Here is a 20,726-nt window from a genome sequence, read left to right as displayed (position 1 = left end):
AAGGCAGACAGGCTAACAGGTCTTTGAGGGTCAGAATTCTAGCTGATAGACAGGTGTTCAAATACTTATTTGCAGCTGTATCATAAAAAATAATTTTTTTTTAGATTATGTCTCTCACAGTGGACATGCACCTACGATGACAATTTCAGACCCCTCCATGATTTCCAAGTGGGAGAAAATTGGGTGTTCAAAATAGTTTCCTCAGGTGTTGTAAATACATATATTTTACCTCACTGTATGTATGTATATATATATATATATATATATATATATATATATATATATATATATATATATATATATATATATATATATATATATATATATATATATATATATATATATATATATATATATATATATATATATATATATATATATATATATATATATATACACATATACACATATACATATACACACACACACATATATATATATATATATATATATATATATATATATATATATATATATATATATATATATATATATATATATAGCAGGCAGGGAGAATCTGAAATGAAAAGATGGACAGAAACAAAGCCAGATGGAGGTAGAAACATGAAAAGATAGGCAGTAGGAAAAAAGAAAAAAACAGTATGGTGCTGCCGATGGCTGTTTCCTTCCTGTGCACCCTCAAACTCCCTTCATCAATCTAAGAAAACTGGGTAGTGTTGTGGTTAGACTTTGCTTCTTTACTTTACACCGAGCTAATCCTATGTCAGGATCTACTATAAATCTGGAGGAGAGAAGCCAAGGACACTGGCAAGGGGGGGGGGGGGTGATGCTCTGCGACAGGCCAAGAGAATCCTGCTGATTTCCAAAAGGAAGGAGCACAGTCCACGGTCAGCTGTAAGAGTCACTGAGGATTAAGGCCTTCCTGTGGAAACTGGGCTCACCGTTATGTCCCCGGTTTGACATCTGCACAAGAGAAAACAGAACACAATAGTTTTGATCTCAGGCTCTTCTCATTTGTACTATCATTCATTAATAATCACTTGGGTAAAGTATTAAAGTTCCCCATATTGCAAAAAGTGAGATTTTAATGACTTTTTTGATTATGAGGTAGTCTCGGTGCTAGGTGCTATAACTGTTTATCCACAGTTTTTTTTTAAGCCTTCCCCAGTTTCTTTCCTAAACCCAACCATTTATTGTTTTCCCAAGCGTGTGATGTTGGTCACTCTCGTATTTTTGTCGTGTTTTTTTGTTACTAATGCCTTTCCCAATGTTCTTTTCCTAAACCCAACCGTTATTTATTTTTTACACGCGTGTGATGTTCTCGTGATAGCACAGCACGCAATAACACGCAATGTGGCGATGCCACGTGGTGTGTATGTTTACATCCGCTGTATACAGTGTAGACATGCACGTGGAAAGCTAAAAATGCGTACAGATAACACGCCATTTGTCTTTAGGAAAGTGCTGTGTATGTTTAGGCAAAGTCAAGATGCCATGTTGCTTTTTGTCACGCCCTCGAACTCTGCTTCCTTTGTGCGGGGGCTCCAGTGCATGTTTTACTTCACCTGCTCAAGTCTGTACACCTGTGAATGTCACCTAGTTGTCCTGTCTCTGCCCCAACATAACTTCAGTTCCCATAGCAAATTAAAATAATGAAACTTAAGCTTGATAGCTTAATCAAATGTATTTGTGACACTAACACTGGTGGTGACAATCAAAATAAAATTAATGAATTAAATAAAACACTAAAATGCAAATGTAAATGTATAAATGTTTGGTCCTGCGCCAGCCACAAGACATTGGAATAGAATTTCATTGGTCCTTTTATATGACAACTTGTAAAACAGCGTAGCTAATATTGAAGAAATGTAACAAAGTATTATTATTGTCAAATTCTTTTTGTGTTTACACTGAAATAGCAACATCTATGTAATTAGACTTCCGTGGAAAGGGGGTATCTAACTATCTAACAGCCAGTGTGGGAAATATTGAGTGATGCGGGAGCCAGAGACAGATGAGTTCATGACACTCACACAAGCACTATTTGTTTTTAAGATTTATATATTTATCAGCCTATATGGATTTATTTTTATTTTTTTCCCTCTCTTTGCGTCTCTAACGTAACCTCTCTCTCACCCAAGCGGTACCGCAGCATGTGGCAAATGTTGCGGTCGATTTTGTGACGAGACCGAATACTACAGCACTGCCGAGGTCTATCAACACAGCTCCGCTGACCGCAAGTGCAGGCAAGCAGGGTGTTAAGACCGTAAACAAAGAGAGGAAGGCTAACGTTAGGCTAAAGCTTGCTAACATTAGCCACCATGAGCTACCGGTCATACCAAACTAAGTAAATAAATAAAAAGGAGCTAAACATTACCCCCAAAATTTTTTTGTCAGTCTGCATTCATTGATTTTTTTGGCCATTTGAGGGCAGCTCAACAAGCTCAAAACATCAACATCAACATCGTATAACCTTGTTATGACGAACATGTTAGCAAACAGTTGCAGTAGCACACCTATTTACACATCCAGCAGATAAGGAGCAACATAAGCACTCATTTGGAGCATAATTTTGGACCCCTTAGGAATGCAAACCCAGTAATCACTCTCCTTTCATTTCTGTTTCTGTGAGTTGTATTAAACCCAAACAACTGGCTGAAAGACGCTTACATACTAAAAATATTGAACAGTGCAGCTTTAAAGAAAAATTGCCCTCATCCAGATACAAATTCCGTGATATGAAGTGGTCCAATGGGAAATCTGCTTTCTATTTTTTGTCAGCATATTTTAACAAACAAACAATGCTACTGTGGGGTTTATTAAATAGAAAAAGGCACAACCTTGAGCAGCCATATAAAAATGTTAAAATGGAAGTTACATGTACTCTCTAAATATATCTCTGACAGGTCTTTAATAGTTGATTTCCAAAGAATTGGAAAAAGCATTTGACAATGTGGGCCAGAAATTGTTCACAGCAGCCTGCTGGGCAGCAGAAACCTTCCTGTAAGCCGTTTATATCAACATCAGAACATTGCAGCCAGGAAGGAAGGAAGACCAGAGACGATAGTGGAGGACTGTCACAAATTACTCATTCGGGGGAAAGAGCACACTGCTCATGTTTAAGTCATGCAAAGCAAACCTCGGGAACACCAATTCTCTCTTTAAAATATGCAGCCGCAGAGCCATGCAAGCCCCTTGTCTGACAACTCTCTTATATCCAAATGTCCCTCTCCCACCTCTCCTTCCAGCATAGCGCACACATTTCCAAAAGTGCTGTGTGTGCACTCCCCTGCTGACATGAAAATCCAAATAACTCTCTTGACTTCTCAGACTCCCCCCTCCCTTTCTCCGATCTCCCTCGATCTGGCTCTCTGTCAGATAAAAAGGTCTTATGTAACGAGGTGCTGAAGCCTCTATGTCTTACCCAACATGCACTTGGGGATTACAGTGCATGGGCCCCCTGCAGTACAAGAGTCTGAGATGGGACTACAGGTGTGTGTGTGTGTGTGTGTGTGTGTGTGTGTAGAGAACAGACAAAACTGTACCAAACAAGACAAAAATAATACAACTAGTGTAGCACAATATATCGTTTTTTGATCGTCATCAAAGTTTTTAAACGTTTTAAATTAATCAAGCAATTTGCTGTATTTCAGCAGAACCCTGAAAGCAGCAGAAACGCAGAGCTGAGTACACTTTAACATCTGTTTATTTATCGCACTTAATATCGTTATTGCATATTTTCCACATATCGTGCAGCCCTAAAATGCAATGGTGACTTTTCAATGTTCATACTGGTGTCGGACAGTGCGTGTGCACAGAGAAACGGGCAGTATGGCTGCTGTTAAAGTGGCAGTTTAACAGCGTATCCTGATAATGAGTGTGCCTGCCAGAGAGTTCACACAGGGAGAGGAGCTGTGCCACAGGAGCCAGCAGCAGCCTCAGCAGCAGCCTCAGCAGGGACGGCAGAAGGAACACGGAGGGAGCTGACTCAATGCCTCCACGTCTCCATTCTCCCAGAACTTTTTTTGCACTAGTAAACAAATACTGAAGGCAAATAAGAGCAACCCCAACCCCTCCTCATCCCCCGGCAGTATGAGCTACAGAATGAGAAACAAACAGGTCTGTCTCTCGTGAGCGTTACTGAGTTTCACTTCGATGTCAACAATATCAAAGAGAGCAGGCACAGACAGGAAGAGGAGACGTGGAAAAAACAGAGATGCTGAGGTGAATATGAACCATACTGCTTTTCTCCTCTCACTGCACATATAAAGCTGCCTTATTGTACACTAACAGAATACATGGGAGTAGGGTTGCAAAATTACAGGAATATTCAAGGTGGAAATGTTTCATGGTTATTAACGGGAAATAACGGGAATAAAATGGAAATATATTTTTGTTTTGCTCTGGCTGTATTTACCATGTAATATGCAGATGTAAACAAAACTTATACCATATCATAAGCATAAGACATAATCTATTCATTTGCCAAATAAATCCATGAATTTGTCAAATACATACAGTATAATGCAGTAAAACAGTGTGAAATGTGTCATGTGGGGAGTTAGCCAGCTAGCCAGTCAACTAATGGGAAAGGTACAAGCTTGAGAATACACTATGCATGCAGGGGGTTGCCATTTAATTACTATTTAATGGGATACTGGCAAATGGCAAAATCTGTACATGTGATGGAAGAGTGCAGCTTAAAGGGTAACTACGTTTTCTTTTTCAACCTTGACCCTATTTAAGTGACTGATGGGAACAACATTCTTTGACACTGGTCGAGTATTAAGTAAGATCGCTGGAGTCGGCAGCGGCAAAACAAGCTACAATGTAAGTTAATAAGGCAAATGTCCAGCTGGTATTTACCTTCACAAAAGTGCTTGTTTTATTATTATTATTAATTATTATTAATATTCTAAGTGTCTGACAACATTATGGAAAGGATCCCTTCAGAGATGGACCTTTAAAACCTTGTTGAGACCTTTCTGTTTAACCAGAAACTGTTCTAAGGTCTATCGCTAAACCCACCAGACTCCATTTAAAAAAGCAATACTTTTAGCGTGTATAGAGCAAACATATTTTCACATGTAATCTGTAAACTGTGTGTTTATTTCAACCAAAACTAGAGTTGTGATGGTTGGAAAAGTGGAAAGACGACCCAAAACGGCTTTAATAGTTTTATTTTGTTTCAGTCGAAGTGTATCTTACGATGCTAAAATGACGGTTTATTTGACATGAAGTCTGGTGGCGTAAGCGAACGCAATTTTGCGGATGTTTTTATTAAAAAAAGGATCTTATTCTTTAACAGAAAGGTCAACCTCCTTAGAAATCCTTTCCATAATGTTGTCAGACACTTTTGTGAACATTCATTTACAAACTGGACAATTGCCCTATTAACTTACAGTACCTATTAGCTTGTTTCACCGCTGCCAACTGCAGCAATCTCGCTTAATACTGGACCAATGTCAAAGATTGTTGTTCCCATCAGTCACTTAGACACAAAAACATAGGAACATAGGGTCCAGGTTGAAAAGAAAACAAAGTTTCCCTGTAATGCAGTACATGGTTACAATTCAATTAAATGGGCATACTTTTAACCAAAACATGCAATAAGACCTAAAAAAAAAAAAATAATAATTATTAGAAAAGGTACGAAATTGTGCCAAATTCCCGAGCTTAACGTCCCTTGGAAAATGATATCTGCTAACAGAGAGAGGAAAAAAAACACCAACTGTGCAATCTCTTGCAAAAAAAGGCACAGCTGTACATTTTCTGCATATTGTTTCTTGCAGAATGGCATCATGACTTTGCGTAAACGTACACACCACTTTCCAAAAGCCAAATGGCGTGTTATCTGTACGCATTTTCAGCTATCCACGTGTAGGTCTACGCTGTATACAGCAGATGTTAACATACCCACCATGTGGCGTCGCCACGTTGCGTGTTATCGCGAGAACGTGACATAATATCGCGAGAACGTCACGCGTGTTAAAAATAACAAAATAAAAAAAAGGTTGGGTTTAGGAAAAGAACACAGGGAAAGGCTTTAGTAACACAAAAAAAGCGGAAAATAACGACAAAAACACGCTTAGGAAAACAATAAACGGTTGGGTTTAGGAAAGAAACATTGGGGAACGGCTGAAAATCGCCACATGCTGGACGCAATCCAGGCTCTCCTGGGTGAAAGTCCTGGGTTTTACCCATCTGCCACCTCAACCAACTTCCTTACACGGACCTACCTCCCTTTATACTACTCGCTACGGCGAAAATGTATTCGTAATGTAGGTCAACGGCGGGCGAATTGCGTTGATAAACATGCTAAAAAAGCGATTATGCGTCTTGATAACACGCCAAAATGGCATACGAATTGGCGTGTCATACATAAGCCACTTTATGAGATCAGTCTGGTTTCTTGTGTGTTCAGGTCTGTCAAGGTTTCTGTGGTATCTGCTGTTGAGTTGAGCTAATACAGACTACTTTTTCTATTCAATATGACTTTTACATACATAACTCTTTACATGTACAACAGCTTGGAGACCATTTTTTATTGCAGATGAAACTATCAAAACACACTGCTCATAAAAATTTGTATATCTCAAAATCTTCAAATAACTTATGGAGAGTTAAGGAATATTTCTACATTTAGAATTTTTTTGGGATCAATAGGTTTTGTGAAAAAATGATGCACACACGTCAAATTCTTATTTTTTATGACACAATTTTAACACTTATTCATTTTTATGGATGATTGACTTACATAACCTTTTGAGCGTAGGTTGTACTGATGTCAGGGATAAGAAGCATTTGAAGATACTCCAAAAAAATGACATCACAATAACACAAACATACCAATGTAGGCACTGGCCGACCATATCTATAAAAGGGTTATATATAAGACGTGTTGTTTTAATGACCTGCAGACACCTGGTGTGTGTGTAAGAACATTGTACTATATGTGACTGCGTACATTTGTGTGATTGTTTTTGTGTACGTCTCCGAGGCTCCCTCACCCTGCTGACCTAGGTCTCCCTCTCTGATGACACATCACCGTCAGCTCCACTGCTGGCATTGGGGTCCTGTCGGGAACGTGAAGCGACTTTTTCCCTGCTCGACTCAGAGGGGCCCTTGGAGCGCGTCTTCTCTTTCCTCTGCTGCTGCTTCTCCTGCTTGGACAGCTGAGGAAACACAAGAAACCGGAAAGCTTAGTTCATCAAAAAAAAAAAAAAAAAAAAATCTTTATCTTACAGTTCAATTCATGTGCCCTTAAAGGTACAGTAAGCAATGCTACAGCAAAGACTGTTGATATTTGAACTCAACTGCCAAATAAAAAAACATAACTCTTTTTGTCCTGTCCGACGACGATTTAGCTTTTTCAAATTTTTATATATCTGCATTCATATGCAGAGAAACAATCCGGTCATAGATGTCATCTCTCAAATCCAACTCCATTCTCGCGTCTTAAGTTGCTAATCATTGTAAACAATGAGCGGCGCACGGAAGAGGAATTCTTATCATGGAAATATCCGCTGGCTACACCGGAACCGCAGAAATATTGGACAATACCCCAAGAAGCTAAATCAACGTCAGCTGATGGGTTCCGAGATAGTTGAGCGCTTAATAAATAACACCTAGGAATATTTTTACTTCCAAACTTTAACTTCCACTGAGAAGGAGAAGAAATAAGCACTTTAATAATCCCTCAACGGGGAAATTCATTTTTTTTACGCTTTGTTGCTGTTGCATTACTCATGTAGACCCAAAATACACACCCATGCACAAACAGGACCTATACACATGCATCTAATGGAGAGATGTCAGAGTAACGCTGGCTTTCCACGGGCAGCTTTTTTTTCAACTGCAACTCTGCTGCATCTGTTACGTGTAGCGGATTCCAAGGGAAATTGTGTCACCACAACATGATGCCGACTGTGTAGGCAAGGAAATATAAGGCACGGCAGCTTTATTTGTACAGCACATTTTAGCAACAGGACAATTCAAAGTTCTTAACATAAAACATTAAAGAGCAGTTAAAAACAATTAAAACATTTTAAAACAGATAAAATACGACAATAAAAGTTACACTGCAGTATAAGAAATGAACAATTATTACAATTATTCAGCGGACCTGCAGTTTTCTGTGAGTTTGGTCCAGATATGTGGAGCATAAAAACTGACCGCTCCTTCCCCCTGTTTAGTTCTGACCCTGGGGACAGAGAGCAGACCTGACCCAGGCCACCTGAGAGCTCTGGATGGTTCATAGTGTAGCAGCAGATCAGAAAGGTATTTTGGCCCTAAACCATTCAGTGCTTTATAAACCAACGCAAGTATTTTGAAATCAGTTCTTTGAGGGAGAGGAAGCCAGTGCAAAGACTTCAAGAAAGTCAGTTTCTATCCGGCCTAACACAAACTATTCGGTAAGTTTTCTACTAAGGTCACACACTTTGCAAGTATTGCTAGCAACCAGCTAGTCATCATTGCTACAATGCTAATATATATATATATATATATATATATATATATATATATATATATATATATGGACTGAGCTACTACCCACCTCCCCACGCCCATTTTTGTTGCTCATTTAGTCATGAATATTTTATGGAAAATATTGTCTTAAAAGGTTTTAAATATAAAATAAATGTGTGGGACAACCACATTTGTTGTGTGTAAATCTTTGGTTTATATATATATATATATATATATATATATATATATATATATATATATATATATATATATATATATATATATATGTATACCACGTATGATGAAGTAGGCTATATGAAATTCACATTCTTTTCATTTGCTCATAATTTTAAATATAGCGGTGGCACATTCGCGAGTCTGCCCTCTCATTGTCAACTTTGGGAGAGCGGTGAACATCCGGCCACATTCCCCGCCGTCATAGGGAATGAGTTGAATCGCTCCGCTATGCCGTTACTTCGGCTGACTGTGGAAACCCAGAGTAAAGAGGTTGCCATGTAGTCGGCGCTCCACGCTGTTAGGGGTTTAGTCCCTTGCTCAAGGGCACCTCAGCAGTGCCCAGGAGGCGAACTAGCACTTCTCCAGCTAACAGTGCACGCTCTGTACGGTCTTTAAGCCAAGTCCCCGTGGACTGAGCTACTGCCCACCTCCCCACGCCCATTTTTGTTGCTCATTTAGTTATGAATATTTTATGGAAAATATTGTCTTAAAGGGTTTTAAATATAAAATAAATGTGTGGGACAACCACATTTGTCGTGTGTAAATCTTTGGTTTCTCTTTAAGATAAGAAAAGTTCTAAAAACATTAAAAATAAATCTCCTTTGGCTGAACAGTAACTGAAACCTTATCAGTCTGGGGTTCCTTGTGGTTCAGTGGGGCTAAGGCACACACCATGAACATGCTGCATCATGACTTGCAGATCATGACCTTTGCAGTATGTTCAGTATTCACCATTAGCTCCCAACATGCATGAATTAGTTAAACTGATTAAACAAAGAAGGAGAAACATGTCAGCGCCACAAAGCAGCACTTGCACATCGGACTCGCCTTTTTGGATGCACAACCACTTCTATTCGCTCCTCATTTAGAGATATTCTGGGTTGTCATACGATCACCCCAACGTTGTGACAGCATGCGCTGCCTCTCACACACTCCGAAACAACCCTTCCCAGTGCCACTCAGCACGACTAGTCACTACTCCAAACAAACTCCTTTCCTCATTGTATTCTTCACGGTCCATAAAACACCACAACAGTAATGATGAAGGAGGTATGCTACCCACCATCTGAAAAGGGCCTGTAAACACACATGCTAAAACTTTAATGCTGCCGGGGGAAATATTTATGAACTAAATGTCATCTTAAAATACAAAGCATTGCGTAAGACGTTAGATTATTCAAAGAGGACACCAAAAATCTGTGTTATACCCATTTGAACCCATAAACATGCTGTAGTATAAAACCAGGCCTACTGCCTTTGTTGATGATTTAACACTGGGAATAAACATACGCAGGGTTCAAAATCGACCCACAACCTAGTGAATGTTCACATTTTACCAGCCACTAACTAGATTACCATTGTTTTTTGAGCTGGTGCGTGAAGCAAATCTACCAGCCACTTGCATATTACCAACATTTGGCTGGTGAATGGTGCTAATTATACGTGTTCCTCTTTTTGCCATAAAGCAATCAACATTTTACTCTAATGTTAAAGGTCCCATGGCATGCTGCTTTTTGGATGCTTTTATATAGGCCTTAGTGGTCCCCTAATACTGTATCTGAAGTATCTTTTATATAGACCTTAGTGGTCCCCTTATACTGTATCTGAAGTCTCTTTTATATAGACCTTAGTGGTCCCCTTATACTGTATCTGAAGTCTCTTTTATATAGACTTTAGTGGTCCCCTTATACTGTATCTGAAGTCTCTTTTATATAGACCTTAGTGGTCCCCTTATACTGTATCTGAAGTCTCTTTTATATAGACCTTAGTGGTCCCCTTATACTGTATCTGAAGTCTCTTTTATATAGGCCTTAGTGGTCCCCTAATACTGTATCTGAAGTCTCTTTTATATAGACCTTAGTGGTCCCCTAATACTGTATCTGAGTCTCTTTTATATAGACCTTAGTGGTCCCCTAATACTGTATCTGAAGTCTCTTTTATATGGGCCTTAGTGGTCCCCTAATACTGTATCTGAAGTCTCTTTTATATGGGCCTTAGTGGTCCCCTAATACTGTATCTGAAGTCTCTTTCCCGAAATTCAGCCTTGGTGCAGAATTACAGCCACTAGAGCCAGTCCCACAATGATGTTTCCTTCATATGTGCCATATCTGTGTATGTAGCTATTGAGGAGGAGCAGGATACCCAGGGCTCGTTTTACACCTATCACCATTTCTAGCCACTGGGGGGCCATAGGCAGGCTGGGGGAACTCATATTAATGTTAAAAAACCTCATAAAGTGAAATTTTCATGCCATGGAACCTTTAAAACTTAATTTAAACCCCAACTCCGGAATGCCATCTCAATATTGAAGTGCTCATATTATGCAAATTGTTTGGTTCATAATTGTAGGTTGTACCAGAATAGGTTTACATAGCTCTCCGTTTTAGCTACAGAGTGAGGCATCACACTTCTGTTCCATCTTTGTTGAGCATCGCACATGTGCAGTACCTAGGTAAGGACTACTAGCCAGTCAGAAGCAGAGTATGAGGGCGTGCCATGCTAGCAGCTAGGTGAGCATTATAACGTGTGTTCCAAAGTGACCACGTTTGTCTCTGAAGTAAAGGCTGGACTACAATAGAGCTGCTTGGAGCAGTTTGTGAACAGTGTTTTCTGTTGGAGATGGGAAGGCCCTTTGGGGGGGACTTTGGGCTTTTTCACTTAGTAACCTATAACGTGCACAAAAAAAGATATATAACGCAATAAAGGAAAGGGAAAACGCCAAAAAGCATAATATGAGCACTTTAAAAACCTGACATAACGTGATCAAACATTACATCATGTCTGTGTATGTTGGGTTTCATCCCAGACTAGAGACCAAAACAAAATGCACAAACAGTCAGATAAACAAAGAGAAAAACTCCAGAAAGGGAGCCCTCTGCGACGACCCCAGTTGCTCATGGTCCCAAAGTGAACATCCAAACAGGATGATTTCCATTGCTCTGGATAACATTATTGTTTGCTCCCCATTTGACCTGCAGTGGACTAAATCCCCAATTCATGGAAAGAAAGGAACAGTGTCTGTTGGCCATTGCTTCATTTCTCCCCCGTGCCAAGCTTAGCCTATTGGCTGGCCTTTTATCCCTCATGTTCAGCCTTGGCCTCGGCTCATCGGCCCCCACAGCAAAACATCCCGAAGAGATTAAAATTCTGAGGACTGCTTAATATCCCTCCCTTTTGGGCCAGCGAGCCAAGCCCACCAAGGGGAGAGCAGCCAAAGCATAAGGACGTTGGCCGGAATCCACGGATGTGACCAGAATCGATTCAGGACGGATATATGAACTTCTTCTGGAATAGGAGGCTGAGTGGGGTGTATACAAATGGTTTTCTTTTTTTTTTTTTTTTAAAGGATTTTTAGAGGTGAAACTAACCATTATTTTATTTTGGTTTTATTCATAAAACAATAAACACATAACATACTTGCAAAACTATACTAAAACAAATGGTTTACCAAAAACACATTTACATCATTGATTAATCCAGTGGGTCCTAAACTAGTGGCGCGGTGCCATTAGAGAAAGAACAATATTGTGTAAATCTAAAGTTTAATGTTTAAGTATAGGTAGTGATAATTTTTTGGGCATTTTTCGGCCTTTATTTTTGACAGGAAAGCTGAAGACATGAAAGGGGAGAGAGAGGGGGAATGACATGCAGTCGAACCTGTGGCCGCTGCGTCAAGGAGTAAACCTCTATATACGGGCCCGCTCTACCAACTGAGCTACCTGGGCGCCCAGAATAATACTTTTTAAACATGGTAGGCGCATGGCTCTAGGGATGGCAATATCAGCACCTCCACCACTTTAGGCAAAGTAACACTGGCAAAATGTTGCTTAAATCATGAACTTTCTAAAGTAAACAAGCTAGCATCTCTCCTCATTTGCATGAAGTTGCCTGGATTCAACTTTATGCAAATGAGGAGCGGGCGACTCAACGCAAAAAGTTCCTGCGACGCTCCCAGAATGCATTGCACGGGTGCTCCCATAGAAATGTCAAAGGGAAACATGGAAATGACACTGACAATGGAAACACATCTTGAGGCATTAGGGCTGGGGTGATATGCTTTTGTCCCGATTCTACTCGTTCATGATACACTGGTACCAATTCGATCTCTAATTCTATTTTCATTTATTGCAATTGAGTATTGCGATTTTCATTTCCTTCTTTAACTAAAACAAAAGTTGTAGAATACACTTCTAGAGACAATATCATGAGACATTTGTAAAACCTAATTGTTCTAAAAAGAATGCACATCACGTGTCAGTCAGTCAGTCTGACATTTATTTCATTTGTAAAGAGGAACATAACATGGATTTTCAGCATTTTCTGTTTTGCTTGCTTTGAAACGGGTAAGATGTAGTCGCAGTCGGCGGTACCACATAAACAGAAAATATGTGGGTGAATCATTGGTAAAACGATAAATAAAAAGTATTGATTCTGAGGAAAAGAAACAATTTATTTTTTATTTTTTTTAAATCGGCACAGGGTGCCTGGGTAGCTCACCTGGTACATCAGGCGCCCATATATAGAAGTTTACTCCTCAACGCAACAGCCGCAGGTTCGACTCCGACCTGCGGGCCTTTGCTGCATGTTATTCCCCCCTCTCTCTCCCCTTTAATCTCTTCAGCTATCCTATAGAAAGGCCTAAAATGCCCAAAAAATTATCTTTAAACATTTTTTTAAAGTTCCTTTTTTGTCCAAGATTCCAACATGTATTATCCTTTATCAGTATTTAGCTTGTATTAGTTTACCTTCAATTAGGGCTGGGCAATACATCAATATTATATCCTAGATATCGTCGTAATATGACATAGGTGTTGTCTTTTCCTGGTTTTAAAGTGATTTAAAAGCCATTTTCCTTGTTTGGAAAATTCCACATAAGTGTACTTATTGTACCTTTTCTGATTCTGTTTCAGTCTCCACAAACTGAGAATAATATCTGGCTCTGGTAAATGTTCCACCATGTTCACCAGCTATAGTCACCAGCTGTGTCTGTGTGGTTTTTGCCGCTGGGCAGGTAGTGTACAGTGAGCTTATCAGAGTTTTTTTGCTGCCTTCTGCAGATGTAAACAATGGTGATTGGAGTTTGCGGGCCATAAAACCAAAACACTGAGCTATAAAGGGCTTAAATGCTCTTTTAGTTGTGGAGGAAACTGCGGCGTTGGTTTAATCACAACGAGTGACACCTTTCACATTACACAGTCTTTTGACCCATTGTTAATACATACAAATATTGATTAGTGCAGCTTTAATGTTCATAATACATGCTTTAATGCACCACACACAACATAGTGTAATGTTTAAGATAGCTCTGATAATTGTTTTCAGGGCTGCATTTTTATATTTATCATCCATTTTTTTGATGCATGTGTTGATGTTTGTGGTTGTTATGTATACTCATTTAAGTAAAGGTTTCTGTTTACCGTTATAAGTTATACATTAGGTTTATTTTATAACCGTAAAATATCCTGCCTCGAGATAACTCTTTAATAACCAAAGTTAAGGAATTCCTGTTAAATATTTGTATGTGTTACATGTAAGATTTATTGTAACACTTTCTATGATGTCAATTGTCTATTATGCATAATGTTTTATAATCTGCTCATAGCAATGTATAATTATGGTTATAAGCACTCATAAATATTCATAATGGTTTAGAACAATAATCATAACACATTATAAAGCCATTTACAATGACTTAAGGTCAAGTACCATAATACTTCATAATTGCCAGTCAATCATTTGGTATATAAACTATGAAATATCAATATCACTATTGGCCTACAAAATCAGTTGGGCTCAGATCTGATTGACACAATTCCAAAATGTTGTTTTTTCACAATCCATGTTTCTCACTCAAATCATTAGTCTCATTAAAAAACTGTTAATAGGTTAGGCAGGTGTCTTCACCGTTTTTTAATCCAAGGACCCCTTAACTGAAAGAGAGATGGATCAGGGACCCCCTACTACAGTTCATATATTGTATAAAATGAAGTTGCATATTAAACTGGGCCTACAATAACATATGGGCGTCCTAAAGCCTTTATACATAGTTTTTTTTGCATAGAATACTAAGCTTTTAAAATAGCCTTATAATTGTTGGCATGATTTTATAAATTATGTTTTCATTGTAAAACATACATGTATCACTGTATCTGTGGATGGCTACCTTAGTGACTACCTTACCTATAGGCCAGTAAGCCTATCCTCAGTGGGGATTTATATTTGCTAATAATATGTTGGATTCATGTTAGGACCTCAATTAACAATAATTTGGAGGTCCCCCTGCATTGAATCTAAGGACCTCCTAGGGCTCCCGGATCCCTTGTTGAAGATCCCTGGTCTACGGCTACTGCACACAACAGAAGAGCAAATATCACCACCTAGTGGTTCAAGAGAGAAAGCCATCCAGTAAAGCCACAGTAAAAGGTGGACCTTGAGTTAAGATTTTTTGTCAAACTACTCTGTTCATGCTCAATAACGTACCTGTTTGGGGTCTGTGGGGCCACTAGGTGACATCAGCTCAATGGTAACAGGCCCGTCATTTTGTATGTGGACCTGCATATAGGCACCAAATTTCCCATCTGGACACACAAGTCGAAAACAGAGAGACATGTTACAAGCCATGAAGAACGAGACCTGGGAATCAAAAATCAAAGACGTAAGATAAAGGCAAGTTTCATCTAATTGCATCAGTGCCACAGTTAGCCTACAGCAGAAGTACTAACTAATTTGAACTAATTTGCATTTAAATGAACACGCCCAAACCACATATCTTATCAACATTCTCGTATACTGGGCATGTGCGTGCCAGGGTAAACAGGAGGCAGCATGTATACTCCGTCAGTGGCTTAGTCTCAGAGAACGAGACGTCATGACCCAATCAGGGGCAAACGTTGGCATCAGCGTCCGTGTTGCCAAAGGTCTCCATTTGCAGCCGTTGAGACTGCAACACAACCCTAAACCTAAAACGGGGTCAGAAATGTTTTCAAATGTCTCCGGTTTGGGGGCTCTGATACGCCAGAGCAGTGCCAATGCAAGGTGTAAACAAAGCAAAAGATATTCATTTTAAAACCAAAATGTAGCCATGTAAATGTAGCTTAATCTAAGTATCCAAGTGCATCCCATATGACATCATATCCTAGTATTAATAGGCGGTAAACACAAGTGGAATTGGTTTGACGTTGACAGTAGATGTTTTATAAGGATGTAGGATAAAGTGGAACCTTGAGACATTGGGGACAAAAGACGAAGGGGCTGCAGGAGGAGAGGAAGCCTCAACTTAAATGTTCTCCTTTTCTTCCACTGGGTACGTGAGATTAATGACACCATCTGCACAATGAAGTTGTGGGCCGTGTGGAAGAAGCGCTGCATCATCATATTTCCTCTCTGGAGGGGAGGGGGGACTAATTAGGAAGACTTATGCCTCCCTTGCTGGGACAAGGTGTTCTCCGCACCTGCTCCCCGGTGGGCTGACCCAATTCACCGCGACCGTCACCACCAGCGTGTCACAGCACCGATAATCCACACCTCCCACCCCCCAAAAGAGCTATAACCTTACACTGATGTGGTAATACAGGCAATTAAATAGCAGGGGGGATGAACAGGGCACTGATCCAAATGTATAAGTGAGTGGATATAACGGTGACCCTCAAGACTTGTTATTAATAAGCTCGGAAACAAGATCCCAGTTTTTTTTTTTTATACGCCATATTGTCCTCTAACCTCCTGGGACTTTTTTGAAACTAGCCTCTATCTTCTGATTGCCACACTTTTCACAATGACCCTTAAAACTATTTTTCAACTCCGATTGCACAAAATCCATCATACTGTCAAAAAACAAACAATGGCTATCAGCTACTCAATATCTGACCTAGGGATGACATTAAAGTGCTCATATTATGCTTTTGGGCTTTTTCCCCTTTCCTTTATTGCGTTATATATATCTTTTTTTGTGCATGTTATAGGTTTACAAAGTTAAAAAGCCCAAAGTTCCCCCCAAAGGGACTTACCATCTCCAACAGAAAACACTGTTCACAAACTGCTCCAAACAGCTCTGTCGTAGTCCAGCCTTTACTTCTGTGATGAACGTGCATCACTTTGTAACACACGTTATAATGCTCGCCTAGCTGCTAGCGTGGCACTCCCTCATACTCTGCTTCTGACTGGCTAGTAGTCCTTACCTAGCTACTATGCATGCGCGACTCTCAACAAAGATGGAACAGAAGTGTGAGGTCTCACTCTGTAGCTAAAACAGAGAGCTCTACACACAGGGTGAAAAGAGGAACTGCAGCAATGTGTAGTACAACAAATATATGGTGTTCTTTTAAAATTAAACCATGTAAACCTATTCTGGTACAACCTCTAAATACAATTATGAACCTGAAAATGAGCATAATATGAGCACTTTAAATGTTAAGGGAAAAAGTGGGACGATGGGAAAAGTATTCAACTGATTTCACTTAATCTGAAAACTAATAAAACACTTAATTAATGCATATTTTTGCATGAATTGAGTGTTTTATTAGCTCTCCTCTAAAGGTCCAACAGTCATCAGTTCAGGCCACTCACCCTTAATCAGCTCTGGCTTGTAGGTACTCCTCATGTTCTCCAGGATGCTATTGTAGAAGGGCTGGGCCAACTCTGCAGGCATGGCTGAGTGGAAGTCTGGCTTGTTGGCTTTCAGTATGCACTGCAGCGTGAACTGGCTCACACACAGCACCTCAAAGTCCCTGTCCATGACACTTTTGCTCCACGCCCGGCCGTTCTCATCTTCAAACAGCCGCAGGTTCAGGATCTTGCGTACTCTGAAAACACACAAGGAAAAGCGAGTGAGGAAACAACTGTAACTGTGACAATGACTCTGATCAATCTGGTCAATGTTGGCAGATACCTTATTAGCTTTATTTGAAGGGACCACACTTTCATGTTTTTATCCCATTAATACTGACCATTTTTTTTAAAGTATACTACAAGTTTGTAAACTGATTTCATATCCTCCAAGCTTGCAGTGGCTGCTTTTCATGCCAGGACATGAAAAACAACTTGGAACTTGAAATAATCCATCACAACAAGGACTTTGTTGTCTATATTGTTGATCAGTTACAATGCTGTGCAGTTTATGCCGGAATCATTTTTAAAACCTTGCTTGCGTTTGTTAGTTTTGAGCTCCTAAACTACAAATTGTGAATACTTTACAGTCCATATTGGCTCATTTTAAATTCATGCTATATAAAGTCTCTTTTTTTTTTACCTTTTGTTCATGACACTCATTTGGTTTCCATTCATTTCTGATCTGTCATGAAAATCAATAAACTGACTTGTAAATTCTGTAATCCATCAGTGTGAACATAAAGTCTGTCATTATTTTTCATGTTTAATTATTGTTGCATGGTAATGCCATTCATGTGCAGAGCTGATGTGTTTGTTGGGATTACACAACTTGAACACATTTCAAGACTTTATTAGAAGACTTTAATACTGTGCAAAAATGAATGGTAGCCAATAGTAGAAACCTACATTTAAATGGTTAGCTATATTGTAAACCCGGTCATAGCCAAGACTTGGAAGAGTTTTTAAATAAAAGCCATTCAGATATGTACTATTAAGAATTGTACCCAAGATATGTACTTAAAGGGACATTTTAAAGTTGAAAAATAAACGTGTCAGTGCTGCCTGGTGGACTAAATGGAATGGAGACAGCCACAAGTCAGTCACCTCCAACAGATCTTAAGGATTTCTGTACCGATATATCTTGTTACGAGCTAGAATCACATACACATACATTTGTTTTTCTGGCACAAATGTTTAAACAGTGATTTTAAATCCAGTCAGGGTTCTGTTTCTGGTGTGAAGGGTCCCTCCCACAAACACTCACAGGTAGTCCGCATCCTTCTGGGTATCCTCCACTGATATTCCCAGCAGTACACACAGTCCTCGTCCTATTGAACTGATCTCTTCTCCTCCCACTGTAGGAAAATAGGAAAAGGTTGATGACTGAGCAGGTACTGTAGTCATTCAGTGACCAAGCAGCCAAGACTGACAGGTGACAGGCTGAATGACATCAGTGTGGATAAAAGAAGCCAGCTGTCAGGGCTGTCATTCGGCCGTCAGTGCCACCGACTTCCAGAGGACTCTTTCATCATTTATAAATTTAAAGAACATTTACTAGTTTCCTCCGAGCTTGTACAAACTGCCAGCGGTTCTCCGTCTGGACTCCGGTCAAAGACACAACTGGCTGTGTCTCTGAAGCCTCATACGTTTCGCTCGCTGGGACTGCTAATGCTAACCCAGCTAGGTTAGCTAGCTAACATGCATGGTCAGCGACTTTAAACAAAAGAAAGTTATTAGCCTCAGTTTAGCGACATTTATCAAATGCGTCAAAGCGTGCCACCTTCGCTCAGTTCAAAACAGCCGCTTACCTGTCACAGTCGCCTTGGTGACCCTCTGAATGATAGCTTTCATTGTTTTGGTTGTGTTGGGGCGGGGGCAGTGCACACGCTCTCTTAACTTCCAAAGACCTACGGGTGTGGGCGGACGTTGTCGCCCTCTACCGGCCGAAGCACGCAGCACACATCCTCGCCTTCGTCCGGAGGTTTGCTGGGACAAAAGCTCAAGCTCAAGCAAGTCGCTGAGACCCATATGGCTGTAATTTGTTATAAAGTTACTAAGAGTATTTACTCAATTAGTGTGCAATTCTGAGGTAATTCTACCTTACTTGGGTGATTAAATTTGTTGTTGCCTTATACTTGTACTCCACTAGATTTCAGAGGGAAATGTACTTTTTACTAGTTCTCTGACAACTATATATTCGCATAATATACGATGTATATATCATTGGTAATTGAGCTAAAGTAAACATCTATTAAGTATTTTTACATAAATTGTTATGGCTGTATTGATTTAAAAGCCTAATATTGTGGTGGGTCCACCACAAAAATATGAACACCACACAAGGGTCAAACAGTAAATGTAAGCACCCAACAGTATATAAACTAGGTCAGATTAGTTCCACCTCAGGCAGCTACATCAATGCTGCCTACAGGTTAATCCAGCAGTAATAACAGTAGGTCATTTTCCTCAATTGCAGATAAGCCTGCTTTCACCTTTAAGTTAATTGAACTTATAACTGTGCACATTTACTCATGTAAAATGTGAAGGCAGGACTTTCACTTGTAATGGAGTATTTTCTACAATGTGGTATTTCTTCACTCACGTAAGGGATCTGAATACTGACTCTGGATACTAAGTTAGTAGTTGTAAGCAAATACTAAATGTGAGTGATTGTAAATTACATTTAGGGAATGAGAGTGCTTATTTTCCCTTCATAACTAAATTATTAAATGGACAGCCTAACTGTATGGCATTTTCAAACAAAAATGCCATGCAAATTTGAATTAGTATGAACACCAACAATATTACAATGTAGTGCAAAGTTGATGTATCAGGTATTACATGAACGGATATTGCTTACACTGGATGATTGGAAAAACAGAAAACAATGTAGTATAATACATTAATGTGTGTAATAGCCATGTATAATGTAGCTTCCTTAAAGTGTCCAGGGTTGTTGAGATTTCTTTGTAGATTTAATTCTGTTGTACATTTTGAAGCTGCACTTTGTGGTGGTGTTGGACAGCATTATTGAAAGGTGCTTCCATTATATATATGCCTTTTTTATGGAAGACATGTTGACATGTCACAGTAGGAAAAGCACCGGTGTAAATAATAAAATTAAAGACAGATGAATTCCAAAAAATCTGCCTCAGTCATAGCTTATTGGGACACTTAAATAGAACTGAACCATTGCATATGTTATTAGTAACACCTGTGCTTATCCTACTGGGACAAGTCAAAATGCCTGCTGTGGAAAAGGCGGGGCCCCATTTTTGTTAAAGGCTAAATATGTGTCAAACCATTCTGGATGAAGTATTGTAGTGCTGCAGAGATGTCCCGGCCTACAAATCCTATCCTACAGACTAAAGAATTAAATCTTTGTTTGGTATGGATCCTCGCAAAAATCACACTCTAATCATTTTCATTTTTTCGATTTTAATATTTTTCAA

General features: G+C 39.4%; 1 protein-coding gene across 3 annotated transcripts; it reads right to left on the bottom strand.

Moving 5' to 3' along the window:
* Positions 1 to 784: 784 nt before the first annotated feature.
* On the bottom strand, positions 785 to 19,210 carry dtd1 (D-aminoacyl-tRNA deacylase 1). 3 transcript variants are annotated; one of them, XR_003694710.1, is made up of 6 exons: positions 19,083 to 19,210; positions 18,539 to 18,629; positions 17,233 to 17,468; positions 15,148 to 15,245; positions 6,929 to 7,136; positions 785 to 924 (listed from the first exon to the last, which is right to left on the bottom strand). XR_003694710.1 is itself a non-coding variant. In XM_028603047.1 (6 exons), exons 1-5 carry the CDS (start codon positions 19,123 to 19,125, stop codon positions 6,981 to 6,983), a joined length of 624 nt encoding a protein of 207 aa, XP_028458848.1. In that variant the 5' UTR covers positions 19,126 to 19,210; the 3' UTR covers positions 785 to 924; positions 6,972 to 6,980. The 3 variants fall into 3 exon arrangements, 2 of the variants coding, with proteins under 2 accessions (XP_028458848.1, XP_028458862.1); XM_028603047.1 differs by having other exon boundaries at positions 6,972 to 7,136; XM_028603061.1 differs by having other exon boundaries at positions 6,981 to 7,136.
* Between the last annotated feature and the right edge of the window lie 1,516 nt (positions 19,211 to 20,726).

Source organism: Perca flavescens, chromosome 2 (genome assembly GCF_004354835.1).
Source record: "Perca flavescens isolate YP-PL-M2 chromosome 2, PFLA_1.0, whole genome shotgun sequence".
In the NCBI taxonomy this organism is placed as follows: Eukaryota; Metazoa; Chordata; class Actinopteri; order Perciformes; family Percidae; genus Perca; species Perca flavescens.
Note: the sequence above shows the minus strand (reverse complement) of the source record. Positions and strands in the feature narration are given on the sequence as shown.